Raw genomic sequence first — 24468 nt, forward strand, 5'->3', positions numbered from 1 at the left:
ATATACTGCCTAACACAATGGGGCTCTGATGCATGACAGGGACTCCTAAGCACATAATACAAGGAATAATAATATGCACCCAGAACGCAGAGACTTAAAGGCCAGAAGGAGGGACTCTTGTGATCATCTAGTCTGACCCCCTGCTTAACACAAGCCATTGGACTTCCCTGAATTAATTCCTGCTTCGAATCCAATAGCGATGGTTGCACTGTAATAATGGAGAGGCCTCTAAATGGGGCCATACATTATTTAGTTCCTAAGTTGCTTGCTGATGGCAGAGATGTTGCTCCACATGTCCTCTTCATTTGTCTCATGTTTTGGGACTATATATAATCACTTTCCATACCTAATGGAGCTGTATGAGAGACCAAAGGTAGAAAGAATAAATCAAATGCTTTCTATCCAAATTCTTGTTGCTGTTATAAAAAATATAACCCAATAGCAGATTTTAAAAAATCCCCGAAAAACCCACAATGCAATTGCTATGCCAGCTCTAGTTTTACTTCTCACATTGAAAAATAGAATAGCTCACAATCTAAGATGGAAATAGACAAAATAACTAGATACTGGAGAAGTCAAAATGTGGTGGAAAGTTCCTGTTCTTTGTTTGTACTGACCATCACTTTCAGCATGCAGATGAGTAATTAGACAGGCTTGATCTTTTAATGTTTTGGGGGAGGTGTTTTTAATTTAGCAGCCCTAGACTGACCCTCTCGGCTACTTCTTTACAAACTGATAATCGGTCTACCTGCCCAGATAGCACTCCTGCAGCATTAGCAAGGGGATGGACAAGCTGGAGAATCATTGACTGCCTTGAGGGGTGCGACATAGGGCCTCCTTCCAACCCCACCTGCTTTCTCCTCTCCAGTGGGGTCAGATGCAGTGTTCCTCACTTAAATTGTACCAGTTCCTTTGTGGGGGGATGAGAGTGCTGTCCTCCTCTGTTCTTGTTAGGTTGATGTAGCCTCTTCAGGCAGTCGCTGCTGCCCCAGCTGGCACTACCCTCACTGTTGATGCAAGAGTCTGAGAGTAGTGATGGGTTTTCAGCATGCGAAAGAAATGGTCAGTCAGAAGCCTCTCTAAATGTAAAATATACTTAAAAAAAAAAAAAAAAGTCCAAGGTTGGTCATTTATTCATCCTGACTTTAATGAAATCCATATCTATCATATAGGGCTACAGGATGTAGAGCTGGAGGTGCAACAGAGATAGATTAGAGTACTCATGTTTCTGTGAGAGCAAAGACTAAGATTGTGTGCGGCCACTATACACAAGTAAAGGCAGTGACGATGCTTCTTGCACACTCCAGAGGGTCTAGGCATAATCAAGAGGGGTGTGTGTGTGTGTGTGTGTGCGCGCGCGCGTGCGTTTAAGTCCCATAGCAAGAAATGGAGGGAACCCACGATGTCTTCTGGTAATCATCTTTTTATTTAAAGTTATTCAGTAGGAAAGCTGTTTTTATGTTAGCTTCTCCTTGTGTTTCTTTAATTTTACATGAACAAGGGAATTGTCATAGAAAAGTAGGACTGGAAGAGACCTCAATTGGTCATCTAGACCAGTCCCTGGCACTGAGGCAGGTCTAAGTATTATCTAGACTATCCATGACAGGTGTTTGTCTAACCTGTTCTTAAAAACCTACAGTGATGGAGATTCCACAACCTCCCTAGATAATTTGTTCCAGTACTTAACTACCCTGACAGGAAGTTTTTCCTAAGGTCTCACCTAAATCTCTCTTATAGTAATTTAAGCCCATTACTTCTTGTCCTGTCCTCAGTGGATAAGGAGAACAATTTATCACCCTTCTCCTAAGAATAACCCCTTATATACTTGAAGACTATCTTATCTCCCTTCAGTCTTCTTGTCTCCAGACTAAACAAACCCGGTTTTTTCAAACTTTCTTTGTAGATTGTGTTTCCTAGACCTTTACTCTTCAGTTTGTCTGCATCATTCCTGAGGTGTGGTGCCCAGAACTGTACACAGTACTCCAGATGAGACCTTGTCAGTGCTAAGTAGAGTGGAAGAACTACTTCTCATATCTTGCCTATAACATTCCTGCTAATGTTCCCTTCCTCTAAATTCCAGCTTTGCTTTGAACCATAATTCCAAAAATATGACTTATAAATTAAAAGAAAAAATATTTGCATAAAATGATTTTTTATGTAGTACATAGTGTTCTGAAAGTATAATGTGAGTCATCAAACTTCCCACAAGATTATTATCAATTGCTTTGAGCTGAGCTTTGTTGTTATTAGATCTGTTATGAGAACTCTGAGATTACTTATAACATTCAAGTTTTTGTTCTTTCATATAGGCTGACTACCTGGACAAAAAAGGCCAATGTGCTTTGGTCCATAGTGCATTAAGGGGACACTGCGATATCCTTGATTATTTGCTCAGCATTGACTGGACAGCTCCTTCCCATGAACAAATTTCACTGAAAAAATGTCATGCACTTCAGCAGGCATTGACAGCAGCTTCCAGTATGGGACACAGTCAGGTAGGTTAGTGGTTGGAATGTTTCAAAACTAATTTGAACTATCAAAATGGTTTAAAGCATGCTTTAAAATAATAAATACAAAAAGGAAAACTATTGCAGCTTCAAATGACTTTAATTGGATGTTATCTTAGGTCTTAACTGTATACAATATTCAGGGTTATTTAACCAAATAGTCCTTTGTCTTGTTTTTGTTGATATGTAATTGTCGAATTACTTTTTCTTCACTATTCTTAAAACTGCTATATAGAATTCCTAATTGTGGTTATCGTTAATCCATACGAATGAATCACTTCCTCCCTTAATCAAAAGCTTATTCTGCCTAGGATGGATTTTTAAAAATTTTCTTTTAAAAACCAAGAAAATGCCATACAGAAAACTACAGTAAAAGAGCCTTAGATTGCTTCACCTTGCAACCTTAAACGTAGAAAGTATTAAAGTTAAGATTGTATATGTAACCGTAACTCTGCACCCTTGTTGCATATGCACTGAGATACAGGGCTAGATCAGGGATGGGCAACTTGGAGCCACATCCAGCCCACCAGATCATTTTATTTGGCCTGCCACAGCCCAGTTCTGGGCAGGTGATCTACCTATGCCAAGGCCAGGAAGGGAACTGGGTGTCATGGGAAGAGGGCCCCGCCTGCGCCTGGATGCATGCATCACATAATGCTGTGGCAAGAGCCAATGGGCTGGAGTGGGGAGACATGCCCAGCCCTGCGGGACAGGAGCTGCTGCTACGGGGTGAGTATGGGTTGGGCTTGCGTGCCAACTCTCCCTTCCTCCACAGTCTCCTGGCCCTTGGGGGCAGGATCTGACCCCTTCCGCCTCCCCCTCACTCCCAATAACCCATGAAACGCACCTTAGCCCACCGAAGGGTTTTAGTGGATTCTGTGGCCCTTTGGTATGTTAAAGTTGTCCATTCCTGGGCTAGGTCCTCAAAACTCAGTTGAACCAGCTTTGTCTGATACCCCAGTATGGCTGAAAAGGTGGTTTTAGTCCACCTTTTACAGCTTCCTAATCCTGTGGCCAACTGGAGGCTGTTTCAGTTTGACATGACTTAGAACAGTCTTGAGACTTCTCAAAGTTGCACCCAGGCACAAAGAGCTGATGATAAAAAGAAGTCATCAGTACTCTGTTCATACCTCCTTCCCTACTCACACCTGTAAAATGCCTCCATCTCCAGAGGCTACAAAGAAAAATGTAAGACTGGCTATGGTGGCCGTACACTGCTGGAGGATTCCACTTCCATTAGGAAAATCTTCAGCTGGCCATTTAGGCTAACTTTAAGACCTCATTCACATGGCTGCACCGGTTTAACTCAAATTGTTTTATAAACTGTTTGTTAGTTAAGCTGATGCAAAATCCCTGTATGGACACAGATAAACCAAGTTTGTCAGTTTAAATTGATTTAGCTTAAGTAGTTTCTTTACTGAACTAAGCCAAATCAATATAAAGAAGATTGAAATTAAGATTGTCGACCCAGCAGTTTGCACTGGCTTAAATGATTTATTAAAAAATACTTGTAGTTAAAATAATATACATTGCACTGCCTTCCAAATCTGCCTTAAATAAGGATATATACTTTCGCTATAGGCTTTTCTGAAGCGGTGAGCATCATAGAATCTGAGTGCCACACAAGCACTAATGAATTTATTATTACAACCCTGTTGTGAGGTAGATAAGTATTATGCTTCCCATTTTGTAGATGGGACCTGAGGCACAGAGTGAATTGTTGGAGGTCATACTACAGGTCATTGGAAAAGCCAGTGGTGGAACATAGATCTCTAAAGCCTCAGACTGTAGTACCTTAACTAGAGGACAGTTCTGTCTGTGATCCCCTGCTTTGTTTACTGAATGCTGTCCAGCTTCTACAATAAAGGAGCCTGGGATACTTGGAGTGAATTAGGGTTCCTGTTGAAAAGGTAGTATATAATCATATTAAATTTTTTATAGTAATGCATATGCGCAAGGGAGCAAAATTTAAGGCTGCATAGACAACATTGGTTCCCAAATGATGCACTCAAAATTTAGAAAATAGTAAAATTAATGTTCTTTAAGTTAGGGTTTTAAGTATTTTTGTTTATAGAAATAAAAATAAACATATGATCCATCAATACTAGTGTGACAGGCACACTAAAAATGAATATAAATAGAATGCCCAAATATCTTATTCCTATTAAACTGTGGATGCATGTGTTGTGTTCATTGAGAAAACAGATTCATATATTTCTTTTGAGAACTGAGTCTAGACAGTAACTTGAGATACATTTTGAAAGATCAGATGGGGAATATTCAGCTTCTGTGTATGTGTCCGATATGTGATGCCACAAAATGACACAGGAAACTCTTAATATTATAGAAATAATGTTTATGTTGTAGGAAAAGTTTTTCCTATTGTTTTAGAACTCTGCTCTTTTAAAGTGGTTTACACTAATAAAACTGACAGCTGCACACTCTCACTGTGAGACTAGAATGGACTTTTCAGTTTACTCTAACACTCTTTCATTGAGAATCAATATGCATGGAGTATTTGAAAATCCACTTTACCTTCCAGTAAGTATTTGACCCATTCCTAAATATGTTTGTTTGAGGATAACACTTACTATTGTGAGGGGAGTGTTAACTTCAACAGATATGAGGCCACTCATGGAAGAAGGTGCCATGGAATACACTAACCTAGTGAAGATTATCTCCATTGCTGCATCTTAAAGATGAAGTGAAATGCTTTTTAAATTAAATAAATCCAAAAGTCTCTTAAGATCATAAATCACTAAACAAATTTTAATATAAATGTATTTTAAAACAAAATAGTTGAAAGTCATTTCCTCTCTTACCCGAGTTCAGAATTCTGTTTCTCTTGCCTGTGTGATTAGATCAGTAACACCTAACATTGCATAAGGAGCCTATTTAGTAGCCATTAGTGTTATCCAGTTTGGCAGGTATAATATCCATGAATTCGCATTTTGGCAGGTGAAAACACCGTCTTGATTAACATTTTCTCAAAATGTTACATATTTGTAATTTTCAGGTTCTATGAATATTCAGATAAGATAGTTTTATTTTTTTAAGCATTTAGTTCCCATTCTAAGATTTACCACATCATACAATCAGCAGTGACGTGAGAAAACTAGACTTAGAGAAAAAACATTGTGCTAAAGCATTTAGTAATTTTTCAACAATTAGAGCTATTCTGTATGTACTAGGGCTGGGATTTTCCAAGAGTTCTTAGGAAGTTAGGCTCCGAAAACCCATTGTTAGGTATCCTAAATCTCTTAGTCCTCTTTGAAAATCCCACTCTAAATTGACATGTTTATATATCAGTAGGGCCCTACCAAATTCACACCCATGAAAAATGTGTCATGGACTGTGAAATCTGGTCTTCCCCGTGAAATCTGTTTTTTGGTGTGTTTTTACCCTATACTATTAAGATTTCATGGGGGAGACCAGCGTGTCACAAATTGGGGGTCCTGACCCCAAAGGGAGTTGCAGGAGCGGTCCCAATGTTATTTTAGGGGGGTCATGGTATTGCCACCCTTACTTCTGCGCTGCCTTCATAGTTGGACGGCCAGAGAGTAGCAGCTGTTGGCCAGGTGCCGAGCTCTGAAGGCAGCACCGCCAGCAGCAGCACAGAAGTAAGCGTGGCCACTCTTACTTCTGCACTGCTGCCTTCAGAGCTGGGCGGCTGGAGAGCGGCGGCTGCTAACTGAGGGCCCTGCTCTCCAGGCAGCAGCACAGAAGTAAAGGTGGCAATACGATACCATGCCATCCTTACTTCTGCGCTGCTGTTGACGGCGGCTCTGCCTTCAGAGCTGGGCTCCCAGCCAGCAGCTGCTGATCTCCAGCTGCCCAGCTCTGAAGACAGTGCCACTGCCAGCAGCAGTGCAGAAGTAAGGGTAGCAGTACCACATCCTCCCTACAATAACCTTGTCACCCCCCCCCCCACACACACACACACCCTCCCACAACTCCTTTTTGGGTCAGGACCCCTATAGTTACAACACCATGAAATTTCAGATTTAAATAGCTGAAATCATGACATTTGCCATTTTAAAAACCCTATGACCATGAAATTGACCAAAATGGACCATGAATTTGATAGGGCCCTATATATCAGGAAACACGGTTCACAAAAAAGTGTATTCAAGCCAACTTTATTTTCTATAGTATCTTTCATATAATCTATATCCAGTGGGTAGAGTAAGATAGTACATGTGAGCTGTCTCCATTTATCTTAATGGTGTATTAACTCTTAATGCTTACCTTTAAATTGTCACTTAGGTTAAGTATCTCACTGATGATCATTTCTGCAGAAAAATCCATAATTTTTGGAGTTCTTTGTTGGAGTTTGACTAGAATATCATTATTTTTCACTAATCTGCTATCTCTGTTCCCTAGTCTGACTGTATTCCAGAATGCTTTAAAGAATTAAGGTTACCAAATAATAGAATTAATATATATCATTTAAGGGAGAAAAGAGGTCTTACGTCTTTGTGAAATATGATAGAGAATCCGGGAGAATGGGAAATACAAGAAGGATATGCCAGATGGCAGAAACTGAATAGAAGACTCTCCCAGCAATGTTGCGAAAGTTGAAGGGAGAGAGTGGAGGCAACTGCTAAAAAAGTGAAGGGAGAGGAGTAGAGATATTTAATATCTGTGTGATCAAGTTGTAGATGTTTATAAAAGCAAGAGTGGGATTTCTAAACTGTGTCTTGGAATGCTGAGTCAATAGAGTTGTTCTAGTAGAGGGCTGATATGGTTGATTTTGTTCATGTGTAATTTAAAAAAAAAAATGAGCAGCAGCTTGTTGTGCATGCTGTCATCTTGCAAGCTGGATTTAGAGACGCCATAGAGAAGGTGATAGGACAGAGTGATTATGCTGTTCAGTATATTTTCTTTCTTTTTTTTCCTTACATATTGGGGGCTGAGAATGAAATCCCAGATGTGTATTGCGATCATAGTTTTATTTTAGTCATGGCTACTCATCTCAGTTTGATTCTACACTTAATATATGGCTTTCAAACTTATTTTGCAACATTTTCTATCTCATTTAATTTCCTTAGGTAGTTATGGATCCAGTATTTTAGCCAGAATATCTTCCAAATGCCCTGCAGAAGATCCGGTTGAAATGTTGAAGGTGTAATTATTTGATATAATGACAAATTTGCAATATCAAATACTGCAGAGTAGTATGAAATGTGAACAGTGTTGGTTTAAATCTTGAGTAGGACCCAGGACTTGAGAAACTGGGCTAAAAGGGCGGTAAAGATAAACACTTGTCTTTTGCCACCGTTGGAATGTATTGCCACTCTCTGCTATTCAAGGTACGGTAGAGAAGTGTTTTGTAAGGAGAAGAGTCTTGACAGATCTGGCAACCTTTTGATTTAAAAGCTAGAAGTGCTCTGAAAATGAGTAGAGGGTCCTGGACTGTGGTAAATTTGAGATGAGGCAGAAATTCCTTCACACTAATAAAAGTTTATTTCCAATCCATTGATGAAGGTGAAACCTGCCGGTTCCTTCATAGTACAAAACAGGCCACACTAATCATTCAGTACCAAAACATTTTCTTGACATCTAAAATCTCTGCCTTTTCGCCCTCTCACAGCCTTTACAGGGCAATATGGTAGCTAAATTCCTCATTGCTGGAAAAATTCTACCAAGGGGATATGAAAAAGTACAATCGAATTTTCTGACTTTAAGATGAATGTAAAGAATAGAATTAATCCACCATATATTCCACACAATATTTCTTGAAATAGGTTCGGTGCTCATGCTGCCTGGGGCTCCTCTCCACACCATTCCCCCTCTGACATCTTGTACCTTAGTTGACATCCAAAACTTCTGCTAATGTGGATTCTTTCTCCCCAGCCCCACTTCCTTTACTGCAGCCTGAATGGCCCTATACACTGTTAGGAAACTTGTTTAAAGAAGTCACTTAATGCTATTGTACTTGCTAGTGCTAAGAGGGCATAACTTTATTAAAATGCTTTTAAAAAAATATTGCAAGAGAGGTCTTTAGTGTTCTTTTTAAAAACACAAAAAAACCAAACAAACAAAAAATACCACTCGTAACAAAGTTATGCTCTGTCCGCGCTGAGCAGCATAACTCTCTAAAGTGGAAAAAGGTTTTAAAGGCTGCAACTCAAAATTGTGACGTAAAGTGAGCATAGAAGGGGCATGGGAGTCTACATTATTCAAGATGGGTCTAAAAACATGCTTTTTTTTTTTTTTTTTTTTTTTTTATAACTGGAGTGGAAAGTATTGTATTCCTTGTGGGAAAACATGGTATTAACCAAGCCTTGCAGGATTTAGGCCAAACTGGCTCTCTTTTTTGCATTGTCTGTCCTTGATTATGCTGGCATATTGAGGAGCTCATTAAAATCATTAACATGTAAAACACCCTAAGATGATTAATAGAAATATACTAGGTTTATTTTTTTAATGATTTTGAATGATTTTATAGAGTAGAAAATTAATCATAAAATGAAGTTGTTCCCCAAATAATACTGAACTTACTCTAATGGTTTATGCACATATTAACTTTTGCTTGGCCTGTATGTGTTAGGAGAGAAGCAATCTCATTGCTGAAACCTTTACTTATTGGTGTATGCAGAAAAATGACAACCTAATGGTTTTTTCTAACTCTTTAATTTCTTTAACTGTTTTTGACAGGTGGTTCGTTACCTCTTTGGGGTTGAAAAGGAACATGAAATAGACATTAATAACACTGATGCTTTGTGGGGAGAAACAGGTATTTTATTTCTTATTTTTCCTAATGAGAGTTGCTCACATAAGATTATTGGAAGAGATTTTAATTTGATTTAAACTGCTTTGTATATTCATCACAGGAAATTCACAATAAATCAGAATACAAAAGATTTTGAAATGATAATGCCAAACTTAATAAAAAGCCCAACCATTTTTTTATAAATGGAGTAGGAAATAAAATTTATACACAGTATATAAATGAGTAACTTCTTAATGAAACTACAGATTTTTCTCTGAGGCCAACAGTGCACAAAGAGATGCTTTCATTATGGCGTTCAATTTGATTGTTAAAATAATGCCCTGACTTTATAAACTAGTCTTTGTATTTAAAAAAAAAAAAAAAAAATGTTGGGAAGTTGCCTAGTCAATTCAAGCTAGGTGGTAACAGGTGCAAAATGTGCACATTTTCATGGTCAGCAAATAGATTTTTAAACTATTCAGGGAATAAGGCATATGTAAGAATATGGCTGTAAGAACAGCCATATTAATTTAATTTAAGTAGTTGAGATTTGCATAGTGTAGCTTGCAAACAGTCTAATTTTATGATTCCCAGCAGCCTCTTTGCAGATGAGAGAGAGAGGTGTTTTTCATCTCTGTGTACTACACAAAAACTTCATTTTTATTCTTCCTTGCTAATATAAAATCAGATAACACTTTCCAATAAAATACAATTTTTTTAAATAGATCACAAACTGCATCGTTGGGTAATTTTGGGTTTTTCGGCTGTGATTTTGTTGAATGAAGGCTTTTTCTTGGTGCCTCTTAACTTTTTGCTGACTTGATATATTCATAAAATGGATGCATTAACACTTATGAGAGTAAACTACAATGCTTTTAGCAATCAGCTGACTGAAAACACCATTCTTTGTTAACTATACTTGCTTAGGAAAACCAGTCTGCATTTTTTTTAAATTTAGCAAACGCCAGAGTCTCTGTGAGGATGGAGTGCTGCCTTTAACAGTGTGATCTGAATGCTTAAACAATACAGATCAGATTTTTTACTTTTCAGTGTCTTTTTTTTAACGGACTTCCACAAATCCAGTTTGCTTTTCCATTATTAACCACCAGGCACTTTGAAATCACTCAACACGTTTTCCCCTTTTCTCCAACCAATCCATAACCTTATGAACTTGACTTTAGTTGATTAAAGTTCATGTACCTGTGTTGCAGTGTTTCTGCTCCATCATTACAGGGCTCTGAAGCTAATTCTTGCACAAACCTTGGAAACGGAACAAGGCTGCTTTATGTGCATTCTGTCTCTCTCAATGTCCCTTGTCTTGCAAGGGGAGAGCAAGTCAGGAGGGGTTTAATCACTGGGTGAGCAAAGGGAAATTTTAAGCTTGGTAAACCCCTCAACACTTGATTTATCTCCCATCAGCATATCCAAATGGAACATGGGGTCGAGGAGGAGAAACGAATTTAGATTATTAGCGGAAAATCCTCAGTCAACTCTTTTCCCTTCTTTTCTCAGTCAGAGATCAAATTAATCCCGAGTTTGACCACTTTCAGAACATACTGCAAGATCTCCTTCTTTGACAAGGCATTTCAAGCATAACAAGAATGCTGACATGCAATGGGTGCTCATGCACAAACCACACACACACAGATCCTCCATCTTCCTGTAAAAAGTTTAATAGAATGCTTCACCATTCAAATGTCCTTCCTTTCCCAGTGGCCTTCATGTTGTTGCTCTGCCTGCCTTCATCATCATGTCTAATGCGAGTGTGGCTAGTTATAGGAGGCAGTGTGTGAAATGCACACAGGTCTTGCAGTAAGAGTCTCTGAAGGACCCAATTATGGACAGATAGGGATGAAGATAAAAGTTTAGTACTTGGGAGTTCCTGCCTTTCAGCCTTATTACTCAGTCCATTGGAGCATGTTTGCCATTAGAGAATTGCTGGGGAGGAGGAGGTAGGATAGGACTCCCCCCCCCCCCCAAAAAAACATTCACTATTTGTGGGGGTGAAGAGTGCATGCAAGTTCAGGAAGGGCTTTATTAAAGCAGAGGACAGAGAGGAAACAGAGCATGAAAGAATTGTAATTAAACAGGAAAAGGAAAATACACTAATGAAGAAAACTGTTGAAAAGACAAAGGGGAGGGGGAATTGAGAAAAAAATTGACAGGATGGAGCTAGAGCTGGGGTTCCCAAACTGTACTCTGTGGAGAACTGACTGATTGCAGGATGCTGGCTCCTTCTCCTCCTCCTTTCTAGCTGCTAAATTGCTTTAAAAGAAATGTATAAATACACCAGTATTTTCCTGTTGACTTCTCCATGTAAGCAAGAGCAGTCATTGGTACAAAGATATGATGACGATTGTGAAAGGAAGGGGAGAATGGGCTGGGAATGGGGCTTATGAGGAGAGCTGTCAATAAGAGACCTGTGAGCTGTAGCCCATGCTTTGGGAGTTTGAGACCCCTGAGCTAGAGGACTGGATTTCCTGGTTCCATAAGGCCACTGTGTAAGCAGCATACAGGGTCTGGAGAAGGCCAGTATTGAATTAATCCATGCAGAGGATGTTCTGGGGATGAAATACAAGTGGGAGAGAAGAGAGGAGGCAAGATGGAGCCTAATCCTCCATTGGCGTATGGTCCCTGAGGGACTGTATGCCAGTGGGGTGAGTTAGGGCCATCCCTGTGCAATCCTAATTTATGCCAGGGTTGAATGGCCTTGAATCAGGGAACCACCCTGCGGCATGCCTACCTCCACTTTTTCTGAGAACAAGCCCAGAAAGAATTAAGCAGCAATTTTAAAATGGGAAGTTTTAGAAATATTATATTTAAGAAAAACATAGAGGAAAATAAGGGGCTGTGATAGACACTTTTAAAAAATTATTGGATCTCATCAGATTAATATGGCTTGTGAAAAGATATGCTAATTTATGCACTCTGGAAATGTCACACATTTTCAGTGTGCCTATGTGAACTCATATTTGTGCTGCACACTCTTAACTAGAGCTGGGCAAAAAAATCTCGGTGGATAAGGCACTCGCATAGGGATGAGAGAGACTCAAGGTCACCTCCCTGCTCCAGTGACTACTGCCAGCGAACAAAAAAACTCCATAATTTGCCCAACTCTGTTCTTAATGCTTCCATTTAAAAATGTATCATGCTAATATATCTTGTGCAGGAATTTCTGAAAGGTGACAATCCTTTGTAGCACAGTTGAGAGAGAGGTTGGTGAAGTAGGTGGTTGGAAGGTGTCAAAGATAGGAAGGGCTGGAAGAGGGAATAAAGAGTGGCTAAGGGAAACTGTGTTTTGTGTGTGCTTGTTTTAAAAAGAAAAATTGCATAAATATTAAAAGCATGGAAAAATAATAGGAGTAAACAGTGGAAGGATGATGACATGCCTATGAGGTACTGGATAGTGTATTTGCATCATTGCCTTCTACTGGATGAAATGTGAGACCTGCTCTGTCACCCTTTATTGGCTGATCTGCAGAGGTTAAAAACTTTGCTGTTTAGTGGTTGCTGAAATTTTCCTGTAGTTCAAGTGGTAGAAACCTGTGATGATTTGTTTGTGTTTTTTTTTTTTTTGGGGTGGGGGAGGTAGCATGAAAAGGGGAAGAGACAGACTGTCAGAGGTCATTTTTTCTATCAGTAATATCACATGTTTATGGTGTAGCTGATGACCATGCTGTCGATGTGTATTTGGAACGCAGATTCACCACAAGAAGACATGCAAAAGAAAGAACAAGCTTGGTGGTAATTTAGGGCTGTAGGAGGATGTGATGAAACATAGTAGTAAATGGGATTAAAGGCTGATGTGGAAGATATGAGAGAGGAGTTCTTCGAGTGATTGCATATGTCCATTCCACTGTATGTGTGTGCATGTCCCGAGCATAGCTGCCGGAAATTATCCCATCAGTGGTACCTGGCCGGTCAGCTCTGGTGCCCTCTGGTGCTGCACATTCACAGTGCCGATATAAAGGTCCCAGCTGACTCTGCGCCCCCTCGATGTGACAGGTTGGATCAAAGAAACCCACTTGGGAGCTGCCACCCGATGTGCCAAGACTACCCCTGCTCCTGTTTTCCCTGCCAGCTCAGGACTCCAGCACCCTGTCTTGCTGAGCCAGACATTCCCATCTGCTCCAACACAGACCCAGAGTCTGAATTACATGCCCCAAAGCTGCAAGTTTACCTGAAAACAGCTCACAGAAGTGTGCTTGTCTTTAGCACTCAGATGCCCAACTCCCAGTGGGGTCTAAACCCAAATAAATCCGTTTTACCCTGTATAAAACTTATACAGGGTAAACTCATAAATTGTTTGCCCTCTATAACACTGATAGAGACATATGCACAGTTGTTTGCTCCCCCAGGTATTAATACATACTCTGAGTTAATTACTAAGTAGAAAGTGATTTTATTCAATACAGAAAGTAGGATTTAAGTGGTTCCAAGTAGTAACAGACAGAACAAAGTAAGTCACCAAACAAAATAAAATAAAATGCACAAATCTATGTCTAATCAAACTGAATATAGATAATCTCACCCTCAGAGATGCTTCAGTAAGCTTTTTCTCAGACTGGACACCTTCCAGGCCTGGGCAGAGTTCTTTCCCCTGGTACAGCTCTTGTTCCAGCTCAGGTGATAGTTAGGGGATTCTTCATGATGGCTCCTCTCCCGCCCTTGTTCTCTTCCACCTCTTTATATATCTTTTGCATAAGGCAGGAACCCTTTGTCCCTCTGGGTTCCCCCCCGCCCGCCCTGGAAAAGTACCAGGTTAAAGATGGATTCCAGGTCAGGTGACATGATCACATGTCACTGCAAGACTTCATTACCCACTTGCCAGCACACACATATACAGGAAGACTAACAGGTAAACACAACCATCTGCAGACAATGGTCCTGGTTAATGGGAGTCATCAAGATTCCAAATCACTATTAATGGCCCCCACTTTGCATAATTACAATAGGCCCTCAGAGTTATATTTCATGTTTCTAGTTTTAGATACAAGAGTGGTACATTTCTACAAATAGGATGATCACACTCAGTAGATTATAAGCTTTGTAATCATACCTTACAAGAGACCTTTTGCATGAAGCATATTCCAGTTACATTATATTCACTTCTTACTATGTTTTTATAAAACCATACAGACTGCACAACGTCACACTTGCTACAGCAAGATTTTCTCAGTAGTCTTTGTTTTCTTAATAGTGTATATAGTTAGTGTTTTAAATAGTTTTTAGTCTTAGTATAATTCGTTTTTTTCCTCTGTTAGCGGAGTTTCGTCCATTCCCAGTGCTGAGACATGCCTTAGTCACTGGGTTTCAAGCCCTGTTTTCTCCTGCAGCAAAGCTATGCCTTTGAGCAGCCTGCACTCTGGTTGCCTAAAGTGCTTGGGTGAAGCTCACGTTGGGGATAGCTGTCAGATCTGCTGCAATTTTAAACCCCGTAGGAGAAAGGACTGGGAGGCTAGGCTAAAGTTCCTGCTGTTGGAGGTAGCGCTGAGACCTTCCTCCAAGCTGTGCCAGTCAGATTTATCATCAAGCACCTCAGTATTGGTGAGGAGCACTGCTCCCACCATGCAGGAGTCCCAGCACCATTTGCCTTCCGCAGTGCCTAGGCAAAAGCACAGGAAGCTGTCAGCTGAGAGGGGACATCCCCGACTCCGAAGAAGGCCAGGCATGGGAAGCAGAGCGGATTGTGACCTAAGTCAGGCCACTCCTCTGCCTTGGCATTACAGTCAACACCTTTGGCTTTGGCCCTTACACTGGCACTGTTGAGTCTGGTACCAGAGAAACCATCAGTGCCAGAGAGACGGTGCAGCACCAGTGCCATTGCAGCCATCCAAGCCAGAGACAGGTGCTGTCACTAGAGACTAGCTAGCACTCTCGGTACTGCCATTGCCGGTAGTACAGGAGTCGGTGGCATCGGTACCAGGGGCAGGAGGGGCCACGTAGTCCCCACTGGCCGCTTGGTTCTGGCCACGTGGTACTGTCTAGAGGGAAACTGACCATACTCGCCCCAATGAAAGCTTCCCACCAATATCCGGCACTGGTGGCAACCGCAACTCCATGGCCACCAGAGGAGACTTGTCATCAGAATCGGAGGTTGGGTCATACTCCTTTCGGCTGAGGAGTATGACCCCCCCTGTTATTCCAGTCTCTACCCTACCATGGACTCCAGCACAGGAATGCCATCAAGTGCTTGGCCTACTGGTCACTGGATTGATAAGAACATCATTGGGAGGCCTACTACAGAGGTATTTGAACAGCCTCACAGGTTTCAAAAAGCATCTCTGTATGAAGACAGATGGATATGTAGGGGGTTTGGAAGATGTAGGCTGAAACATTACCCACTTTGTAGTAAGACTGATCAAAAGCCTGTAATTTGTGTCAGCTGTGGCAAACATTTCAGTTACATATGCTGCAGTTCAATCTGAATCATCTGAGTGCATTGTCTTCAGCATACAAGAACTTGTAGATGAGCACTTCAAGAGATAGTTATTTCTCTTGATTAGAGGAAAATAATTTCTTGTAACTCAGTGAAGGGGAGATAAATATTTTAGTTCTTGCTTTATTTTTTGTTATGCATATGTGCCAAATCTAAGAATGCATCCATACACTTGCTCCATGGTCATTGATAGCAAGAGAACTCGGGACTTTCGATACCAAAAACACAAGCCTGTATACCGATCACTAAAGGGGAGACATGTTCATATATACTTAGCCAGTGTTATTACAGTATGCTTATTCAACTAAGTGTACTTTTCTTTTTAATTAAATGTAGTTTGTATATTTTGAATCTGTTTAAAATGGTTTAATTTGTCTTAGAATAGTTAACATATGTAAGATCCACTTAGTTGAAGGCCTGCTGCACTAGCACTAGGGCTAATCACCTCCTAATTTTTTTGTTTGTTTAAGAAATATTAATTAGAATGGTATCTTGCCCAAAATGGGAATCCAGTCAGGTGATAGGTGTGTGGGGATCTGGTGGGGTGGAATGGCATGGCAGTGAGGGGAATCTAAGTGGGAGCGTCTCCTAGGTTTCTCCTCTCAATTCCTCTTTTCCTCGCCTTGAAAAAGGTAAAGGGCCCTTTCATGCTGTTGCTCTGTCTTCCCAGTCTCTCTTCTGTCCAGACACTTTCCCTTTGGGCCTCACATCCGTATTTATGGGCCTTTATCCTGTATTTATACATCTGCAATCTCTTCCCCTCTACTTTTCTCTTTCAACCTTCTGGAAACTCTCTACAAGCATGTATGTACTCTGTACCATCTGACTTCCCCAGCTGTTGTATCTGCCTCTTTTTCTTTGCATTGCAGTTTAGTATCTTAAATCACCTGATATGTCTAAAAGTGTATTGGCAACCTGAGAATCTTATTACAATATTGTCCAGTTTGTATTTTGTGATGGACTAGGCATTTTAAGCTGCCATATTGCGGTAGTTCTATTTAACACTGTAGACGTACGCAGCTTTTAACAGTCTGCAAAATATGTAAAACAGAAAACCTAGTTCGTGCCCTGAAGAGTTTACAGTCTAAGCACATAAGATTGCTTAGTGTCAAATCAATAAAGTATCATCTATATATTTTGAGTGCCCTAAAGCATAAGGAGCTGTGCACTTATCAGTTCTTACATTTCAAAATGGTTTAACCTCTTAGAACATTTTGATCATGTCATCCTTTGATTTAGTTAGTTAATTCTCCTATACCTGCAATGCAAGGAATTTATTTTATGGAGATGGTTAAATTAAATGAATAGGTTAGTGACAAACCAGTTGGGAGTTAATCAACTGAGTAAAACTATTGGGTGGCTGTGTAAGCAGTCTGGATTTGAAGGATTTTATACTAATCACAGCTAAAGAGCTACAGCTGCTACATATCTTTATAATAATAGAGTTAAATAGCAGTTAATTTTGTAAGAACCTTGGGCACAGTTTGTGTAATGCAGTTCACAAGTGTCTAAGAAGAGGTCCTGACCTTTGCAACTGAAACCCCAAAAAAGTTACTCCTGGAGCTTTGCCTAGTTGACATAGTTTATGATGCTGGACTATGGATGAAGAATTAAACACAAATAGTGTGTCATCTTCAAGCTCCAGTGACATTAACCAATCAGTGTTTGCCAGATAAAGGAGAATAAAACTTATAAGGAAAGACATGATACTGCTTAGGAGTATCTGAAACAGTGGAGAATGGAAATACATGATTTTCAAACATTATTTCACTTTTTAAATTGTGTTTTAAGATATATTTAACGGCTATGTTAAAAACTCTTGGAAGGAATTAATTTTGAAGTGTTGTATTGCTTTTTTAATGGGATGTTTGAAATTGAACGCGTTTTTAAAACAGTGGCGTAAATTTAAATGTACTGTGGGGAACAGACAAGACTAGCAGGGAGTTGGAATTAGATGGGTCTTCTCCATATCCAAAGTCTATGTTCCGTTGGTGCCCCACTGCAAAATCTGTGACCTTCTGTATAAATTTCAGTATTCCCTTCATTTTCTGCAGAAGGCTGGCAAATGGAGGTAAAACTTTATGATCCTTCAGTATTTCAAAAAGCGTTGAAAATAAGTATAATAAAAAATGTGAAACTAAATGACTTCTCATTTGACTATATTTGTGCACTTTTAGTTTTCAGCTCACTGTGTAAAGTGTGGATTTAAAACACGGTAGTGTGGATTCATAAGGTGAGAATCGATTACAAGCATCAGAGGATGAAATTCAGTAAATGTTTTAATAATGAGATTGGAATTAAAGCCGAAAATGAACAATAACGGAGGGACATATAATTATCACTTGTGTCACTCTACCAATAAAAGGCTGTAAATATTAATGTCAATTAATTTGTCACTCTCTTCTTAAAGAAGGATCTAGGATTGAGGTCACAGAATGTGGCATGTGTAATGTGGCAAACTACTGTACAAGTGGCATTTGATTTACATGACTTTTAAGGGTTGCTGATGAAAATAACCTTTAGAATACTAAATAACTTGTTTTAGTACATGACTTTGAAAATCCTTGATTGTTTCTGGGAGCAAAAAGTTGTTATTGTTGCAGGGCCTTATTTCTTTTACTTCAGAAAAGTAGCTGAAACACATGCTCGCTCAATGTAAAACTAAATACAACAAAGTATCATCTCATTCTTTCTCTTGGTGTCTGCCTTTTTATTACTCTTTAAAATCCTAGACATGCAAAATCCTTAACTTACCTTTGTAAGTAACCCTCCCTCTTTGTAAAGGGATCTGAACATAGTGGCTGATACACTTGCAAATTATATATATATCTAACTAAATCATATTGCATGCGCATATATATATATACACACACACACGCATGCAGTATGATTTAGAGATATATATTTAACACTGTTTAGATTTTAACACCCAGTAAAAACAGAAGATTTAGATTTGAAGCTGAAAATGTTGTTTTTACTCTGATAAAATTCACATCTTTTTGCAAAATGTCAACTCAGATTTTGAACCATAGTGCAAAATGTCATTGCTTTTTGGTGTTTGTCCTTTAACATAAAATTATTCAGCCAAAGTTTTTAGTATTGTGTAAATATTTGTATTTTCATATAAATCATTATGCCATTAAGGTCATTTTATCCTATCTTCATTTTTTTATTGTATCTTAAAACCAAAAAGGACACCAGTAATGCCAATCTGAGTTTCTAAGTGAAATACATTTTGTGGAGATTTTTCTGTTGTATGTTTAATCACTAGCTCTGTTTCATTCTGCCCTTTGCATGTGTAGCTTTTTTCTGTCAGAACTAAATAGGATTTTGTTAGGATAGAAATTTTCCACATCACATAAATCCACTGTAACTGCCATCCTCATCTCAGAAAAGTGCTAAGGATTGAATATGTATGGGCACTAAATTATTCACTTCTCCTTAGAGGTTAGGCAAGGGGTGTCTCTGGGCTGTAGTTGAGTCATATTGGGGAGTGCATATGTTCTGTTTTTGTTTTGTGGCTAAATGACAACCTTAGAAAGCGAAAGCCTCCAACCTGGCACCTTTCAAATCAGCACTGTAAGAAGATTTTGAAATGCATTATAAATACGTATTAGTAATATACTTGCATCATCAGCTGGATCAAACTTAATTCTAATTGCTTACTTGAAATTTAAATAGCAAAATTATTTTTTTAAAACTTTTGGGAGGGGGAAGAGGATAATTGCTTGTGGGATGAAGCAAATTAGTAAATATTTATATTACTATAGCATACAGGGGCCTGGTTATTATTGGGGGTTCACTGTGTTTGTACAAACACAAAGACAGACATGCACCAAAGAAGCCTTGTTAAAGAAGACAAGCAACATATGAAGGATGGTGGGAGAGGGAGGTCTTCAACTATATAATTTTTAATAACAAAATAATATATTTGTATAGTTTTGTAATTAATTATTGACTTTCCTGGAGGCCCCTCAGCTTAGGCAACATACAGTGGCTGATTTTTAAAACTTTTTTATATATAGTCATCATGGAAGAAGTGGGTCTTGAGGAACAAATCTGAAGAGCGAAAAGAGTACTAGCAATCCAAATCAGTTTGGGATGGGGCAGGGAGATTTCCCGTACACAAAGCTGGCATCACTTGCAAAGCAGAAGGATGGGGAGGGTCAGAGGCAACACGAGATAAAAATGGATTCTTAAGAGTGGTGTAGTGTGAATGAATGGCTTAAAGTTAGGAGACGAGGTTTTAATTGGATACCGTGGAAGAGGGGGAGATAGTGGAGGGATTCAGAGAGACTGATTATGTGGTGAGAGTAATGTGGAAGGACATGTCAGCCTAAAGCAGATTCTTGGTCAAGATATAAATCTCTGAAAATGAATGTACAAAGGAAATACAAGAAAGCCACTTACAAGTGTCATTTAAAACTGAGGTAATGAAACATATTGAAAAACAGTCCTACTGTTGAAAACTGTAGATATTTTTATTCATTTTTATTATTTTTATTCAACTTACATAGAAAGTTTGTTTAGGAAGCAGTTTTATGTAGGCTGTGAAAGGCTATGATGTTTAAAACAAATCATGCTCTCAAGACAAATGGTGATCTTTACAGGATAAGATTCCAGAGTCAAAGTCCAACACACAACTCTGTGCTCCAGTAGGTATTATTGGCATCTTATAGAAACTTGAATAACCATGAAATACAATATTAAATGGTTTTTGTATCATACATGTTGGATTCTGTACATGGTGGCAGCCATTTATAATCATGCTTTCATATAGATTTCCAAACCTTGTGTCTATCTTGTTTCAGGGAGGGGGGGAGGGGGATCCTTTTTTCCGTCCCAATTACTATTTCCCTCTAACATTGTTGGCTGCACACCAAAGATCTCCCAGATTATTAGTTTTCCTTCAGCCTAATGGGCTGCTCTCATATTTTCCATTCTGCATCAGTTGCTTGTTTAGCTGCTCATTTAAATTCTTTCCTTTTTTATTAAGGCAGATAGGGTTGAGCTTTTGCAGAGTACATTAGGCAGATCAGAGGTGGTCTTTTCAGTAGAATAGTCGGAATTCCTGAACATAGTTTTGCCATGATATTGTTTGTTTTAGCTTGCTGTAGTGCTATTCTTTAGTCTTGCTTGTGGCCAAATATGGTATGCTTTAGTCATGTTGTTGCTATAACTTCAGAGTTACACCCTGAACTCAAGAGCTGGAAGTGACAGAGAGATAAATGTGAAGTCTGTTTTTAAAAAGGTGGTTTTGTTTGCTTTTTTAGTAACTCGACAGTTCTATCTGTACATTGAGGATCTTCAAGAAGAACTGTCAAATTGTTTAGACCAAAACATTTGGTCTAATTTTAAAATAGGTATCTGTAAACTGGAGGGGTGGTTATGTAGGTCAGATGTTATTTTGAAAATTAAAAACAGATTTACTACATCCTGCAGTGATTGTACTTTTATTACTTTTCAGCACATCTGTGCAAGTTTTTAAATACTGTATTTAAATATTTTCTAATTGAAAACTATTTTTAAAAAAGGAAAAGAAATGCACTATTCTTTCACTGAGCAACTGAACAAAGTGTGCATTAACTCTTTATGCTGGATTTAGATAGACGCACTATGTGTAATGGTGAACCATTTACTGGTTTTAGCTGAAGTTAGCTAAGAAGCACCATTTCCAGAACAGTGCTGACATCACTGGTGATTCTGGTACAAAGAATTCAACAACAACAAAACCTGTTAATTTCAAGCTCCATTTAAAACACACAAAAAAGCTGATGTGTGCCAAATGGAAGAGAACAAAATCATGATGGGAAAATATTTTATTTTCAAGCTTCAAAGAGTGTCACAGTGGAAGTGAAAAAGCATAATAAACCATGGGAAAAGATGATGGAGTTGTTTAAATGATAGCCTAACTGCAAAACTATTATTTTTAAAGTCATGATGCTGAGAGGGATTACAAACTATAGTAGGAATTATCTGCCTCAATATAAACCATGAACAATGCATGCAAATGTACAGTGATGCTCACCTTATCTACACCTGTGATAAAGGTCTTAGCAAAAGTTTTATAATTATGCTGCTTGTATTCACATGCTACCATGTTGTATTAGGATGATCAGTCACAAAGGCACATGCATGTGCCCACAGAATGTTTTAATCCAGTGCCAAATTGCTGTTCAGTACACCTGTTTATTTGGGTTCTGTGCATAGATCAGCCAATGCTCTAATGATCTACCACACCATTATCAGTCCACAGTTGCAAGGAGGTTGCAATCTAGTAGAAATCAAGAGTCGAGAATATTGTAATCTTTTGTACTATTCTAAAATATTTTTAACAAGAGACTAGCTACAATGTTAACATCACTCATGCATTGGCAAAAGCCATTTGAACCCTAAAACAAATATGGTCAAGTTAAGAATCAAAACCCTTTATTAGAGAGCTAGTGTAACTTTTCCCATGCAGTCTACTGCAAAAATAGACAAAACAGCTTTAACTCCTCCATCAGGAAGAAACCCAGTTACATGAGACACACAGACTTCCTGGGAAATGTTGAATATCTGCTGCTTAGTGGTTGCAATAATCTGCTGTCAGTCAATAAATAAGCAGCATTCTGAGAAGCTGTGATAGTCCTGGGATTCACTAACAGGACCATCAGCTCTATAAACCTCCAAGAGAAGCATAGTCCAGTAGGTTTCAGCTCACCTATCTTGATAAAATGAAATATAATGGACTTATCAAATTGGTTGATCTAACTGTTTTGTTCTGTCCATAAACACTCTTCTTGTATGCAAGTTATGTACATGATTTAATCAGTGTGTTTGAGACTTAGCTTTTCCTCAGTCATAGTATACTTTGGTGCTTTAACTTCCCATCTTAGTTCTGCTCTTCCTGGTGCTCTGTAGAGAACACAAAGTTGCCTTTATAAATGGAGGGGGAGGGGTGAGAGAGAAGAAAAGTCCGTAAAAAAGTCTAAATAATTGAATCTAGACACAATTTGATCAGAATGCTGTGAATACTGCACAGAGGTATTTTTAGTTGGAAAAACTTGTTCTTTTTTCCTCCATAAGAGGCTGTGTTTACCAAAGCTAAAAGAAGTTTATTAATGAGAAATAATTTCTTTTGACTTTCTTTAGCCCTGACAGCTGCTGCAGGAAGAGGGAAATTGGAAGTATGTGAGTTACTGCTTGAACATGGAGCTGTTGTGACAAGAGCCAACAGGAGGGGAATCCCTCCACTTTTCTGTGCAGTGCGGCAGGGACATTGGCAGGTGTGACTCATAGACTCATAGACTTTAAGGTCAGAAGGGACCATTATGATCATCTGGTCTGACCCCCTGCATGCTGCAGGCCACAAAGCCGTCCCTACCCCTTCCCTTGACTCTGCTGTTGAAGTCCCCAAATCCTGAGGCTTGGTGACTTCAATTGACAAATGCTCATGAATAAAATGAATGATTATGGGAGATGTTTCCTGAATTTTAAAATTGTTCCTCCATCTTTATGCATGTAATAAATGGCACAAGTGTTCAGACATACTTAGTTCCCAAGGAAAACCTCACCACTTGAGTTATTTAAGATGGGACAAAGTACTTGAAATTACCGCGTCTTTCTGAACTAGAAAATGTTGCTTCCTAAACTGGGAGCAGAGGCAGCATAGGAGCTATTACGCTGGCGCTGTACTAATGGAAGATCAATCTCTTATTGGGGGATTCTCCCCTGACTTGCTACCCTTGGTGGTGTGTTGCAACATGGCACAAAGTGGCCCTAGCAGAGTAGAAAATCCTAGACTTAGAACTGCAAACTGTTGAAGTTTTAAATTCATCATAAATTATCAGACTGAATATAAGTAACACATTATACAGCCCATTCCTAAAAGGCCATTAGTGCATTTCTAAAAATTAAACCGCTTATCTAAGTTTAAATTTTATTTTCAGATTGCTAAAATTCTGTTAGATCACGGATCTGATGTGAATTTAAGTGACAAGCAAGGCAGGACACCACTTATGGTGGCTTCTTGTGAAGGACACTTGAGCACTGTGGAATTTCTACTTTCCAAAGGTAAAATCAATAATTGTACAGTTGCACAAGGGATTTTTCTGTATATTTAATTACAGGTACACAAGCTAGATAATTTTTCAGCAGCAAGTACTTTACATAGTTTTCAATCATATCTTATTTGCAAACGGTATGCCAGACTATACAATAAGGTTTATTTTATTGTAGCTTTTGATGGAGATTAGAGGAAGTGAAAGGGTTTTTTTATTACTCGTATTTTGAAGTTCACATCAAATTTTGGTTTTAATTTTAAAAGTTAAACATGGAACTTTCATTTTTAAAAAACCCATTTGCTTTTTATTTCAGGTGCAGCCATTTCATCCCTGGATAAAGAGGGGCTGACGGCACTGAGCTGGGCCTGCCTAAAGGGCCATAGGGGAGTGGTTCAATATTTGGTTGAAAAAGGTGCAACAATAGATCAGATGGACAAGAATGGACGAACACCCTTGGATCTGGCAGCTTTTTATGGAGATTCTGATATTGTAAGTAAGGTTAATTTGTAGAAAATCCTCTAAGCCCACTTTAAACTTTCACAGTCTGAACTGGAATCTGTCAATGAAAATGTTAATGGAGGAAGTGTAGGCAGATAGTTAAGTGGCTTAACTTCCTTCTTTACTTAGATCACTTAGACCTGGACACCAGTGCAGGTGTTTATGCAGAAAAAGCATTTTCCAACAGATTTTTAGTACCTAGATAATTGTACTAGAAGTTCAGTGTTCTTCAAGTAGTGTCTCTACTCTACCTCCGCTTCAGGT

At 39.0% G+C, this 24468-nt stretch overlaps 1 protein-coding gene across 11 annotated transcripts in view; it reads left to right on the forward strand.

The window, feature by feature from the left end:
- TANC1 (tetratricopeptide repeat, ankyrin repeat and coiled-coil containing 1) overlaps window positions 1-24468 on the forward strand; it is a 203312-nt gene that overhangs the window by 159209 nt on the left and 19635 nt on the right. For all 11 annotated transcript variants that reach the window (XM_034786416.1, XM_034786413.1, XM_034786415.1 and 8 more), the window contains 5 exons: window positions 2310-2495; window positions 9168-9246; window positions 22796-22929; window positions 23593-23716; window positions 24020-24195. In XM_034786416.1, the coding sequence (XP_034642307.1) occupies window positions 2310-2495; window positions 9168-9246; window positions 22796-22929; window positions 23593-23716; window positions 24020-24195 (699 nt within the window). The remainder of the gene's footprint in view (window positions 1-2309; window positions 2496-9167; window positions 9247-22795; window positions 22930-23592; window positions 23717-24019; window positions 24196-24468) is intronic.

This window comes from Trachemys scripta, chromosome 11 (genome assembly GCF_013100865.1).
Source record: "Trachemys scripta elegans isolate TJP31775 chromosome 11, CAS_Tse_1.0, whole genome shotgun sequence".
NCBI classification, from domain to species: Eukaryota; Metazoa; Chordata; order Testudines; family Emydidae; genus Trachemys; species Trachemys scripta.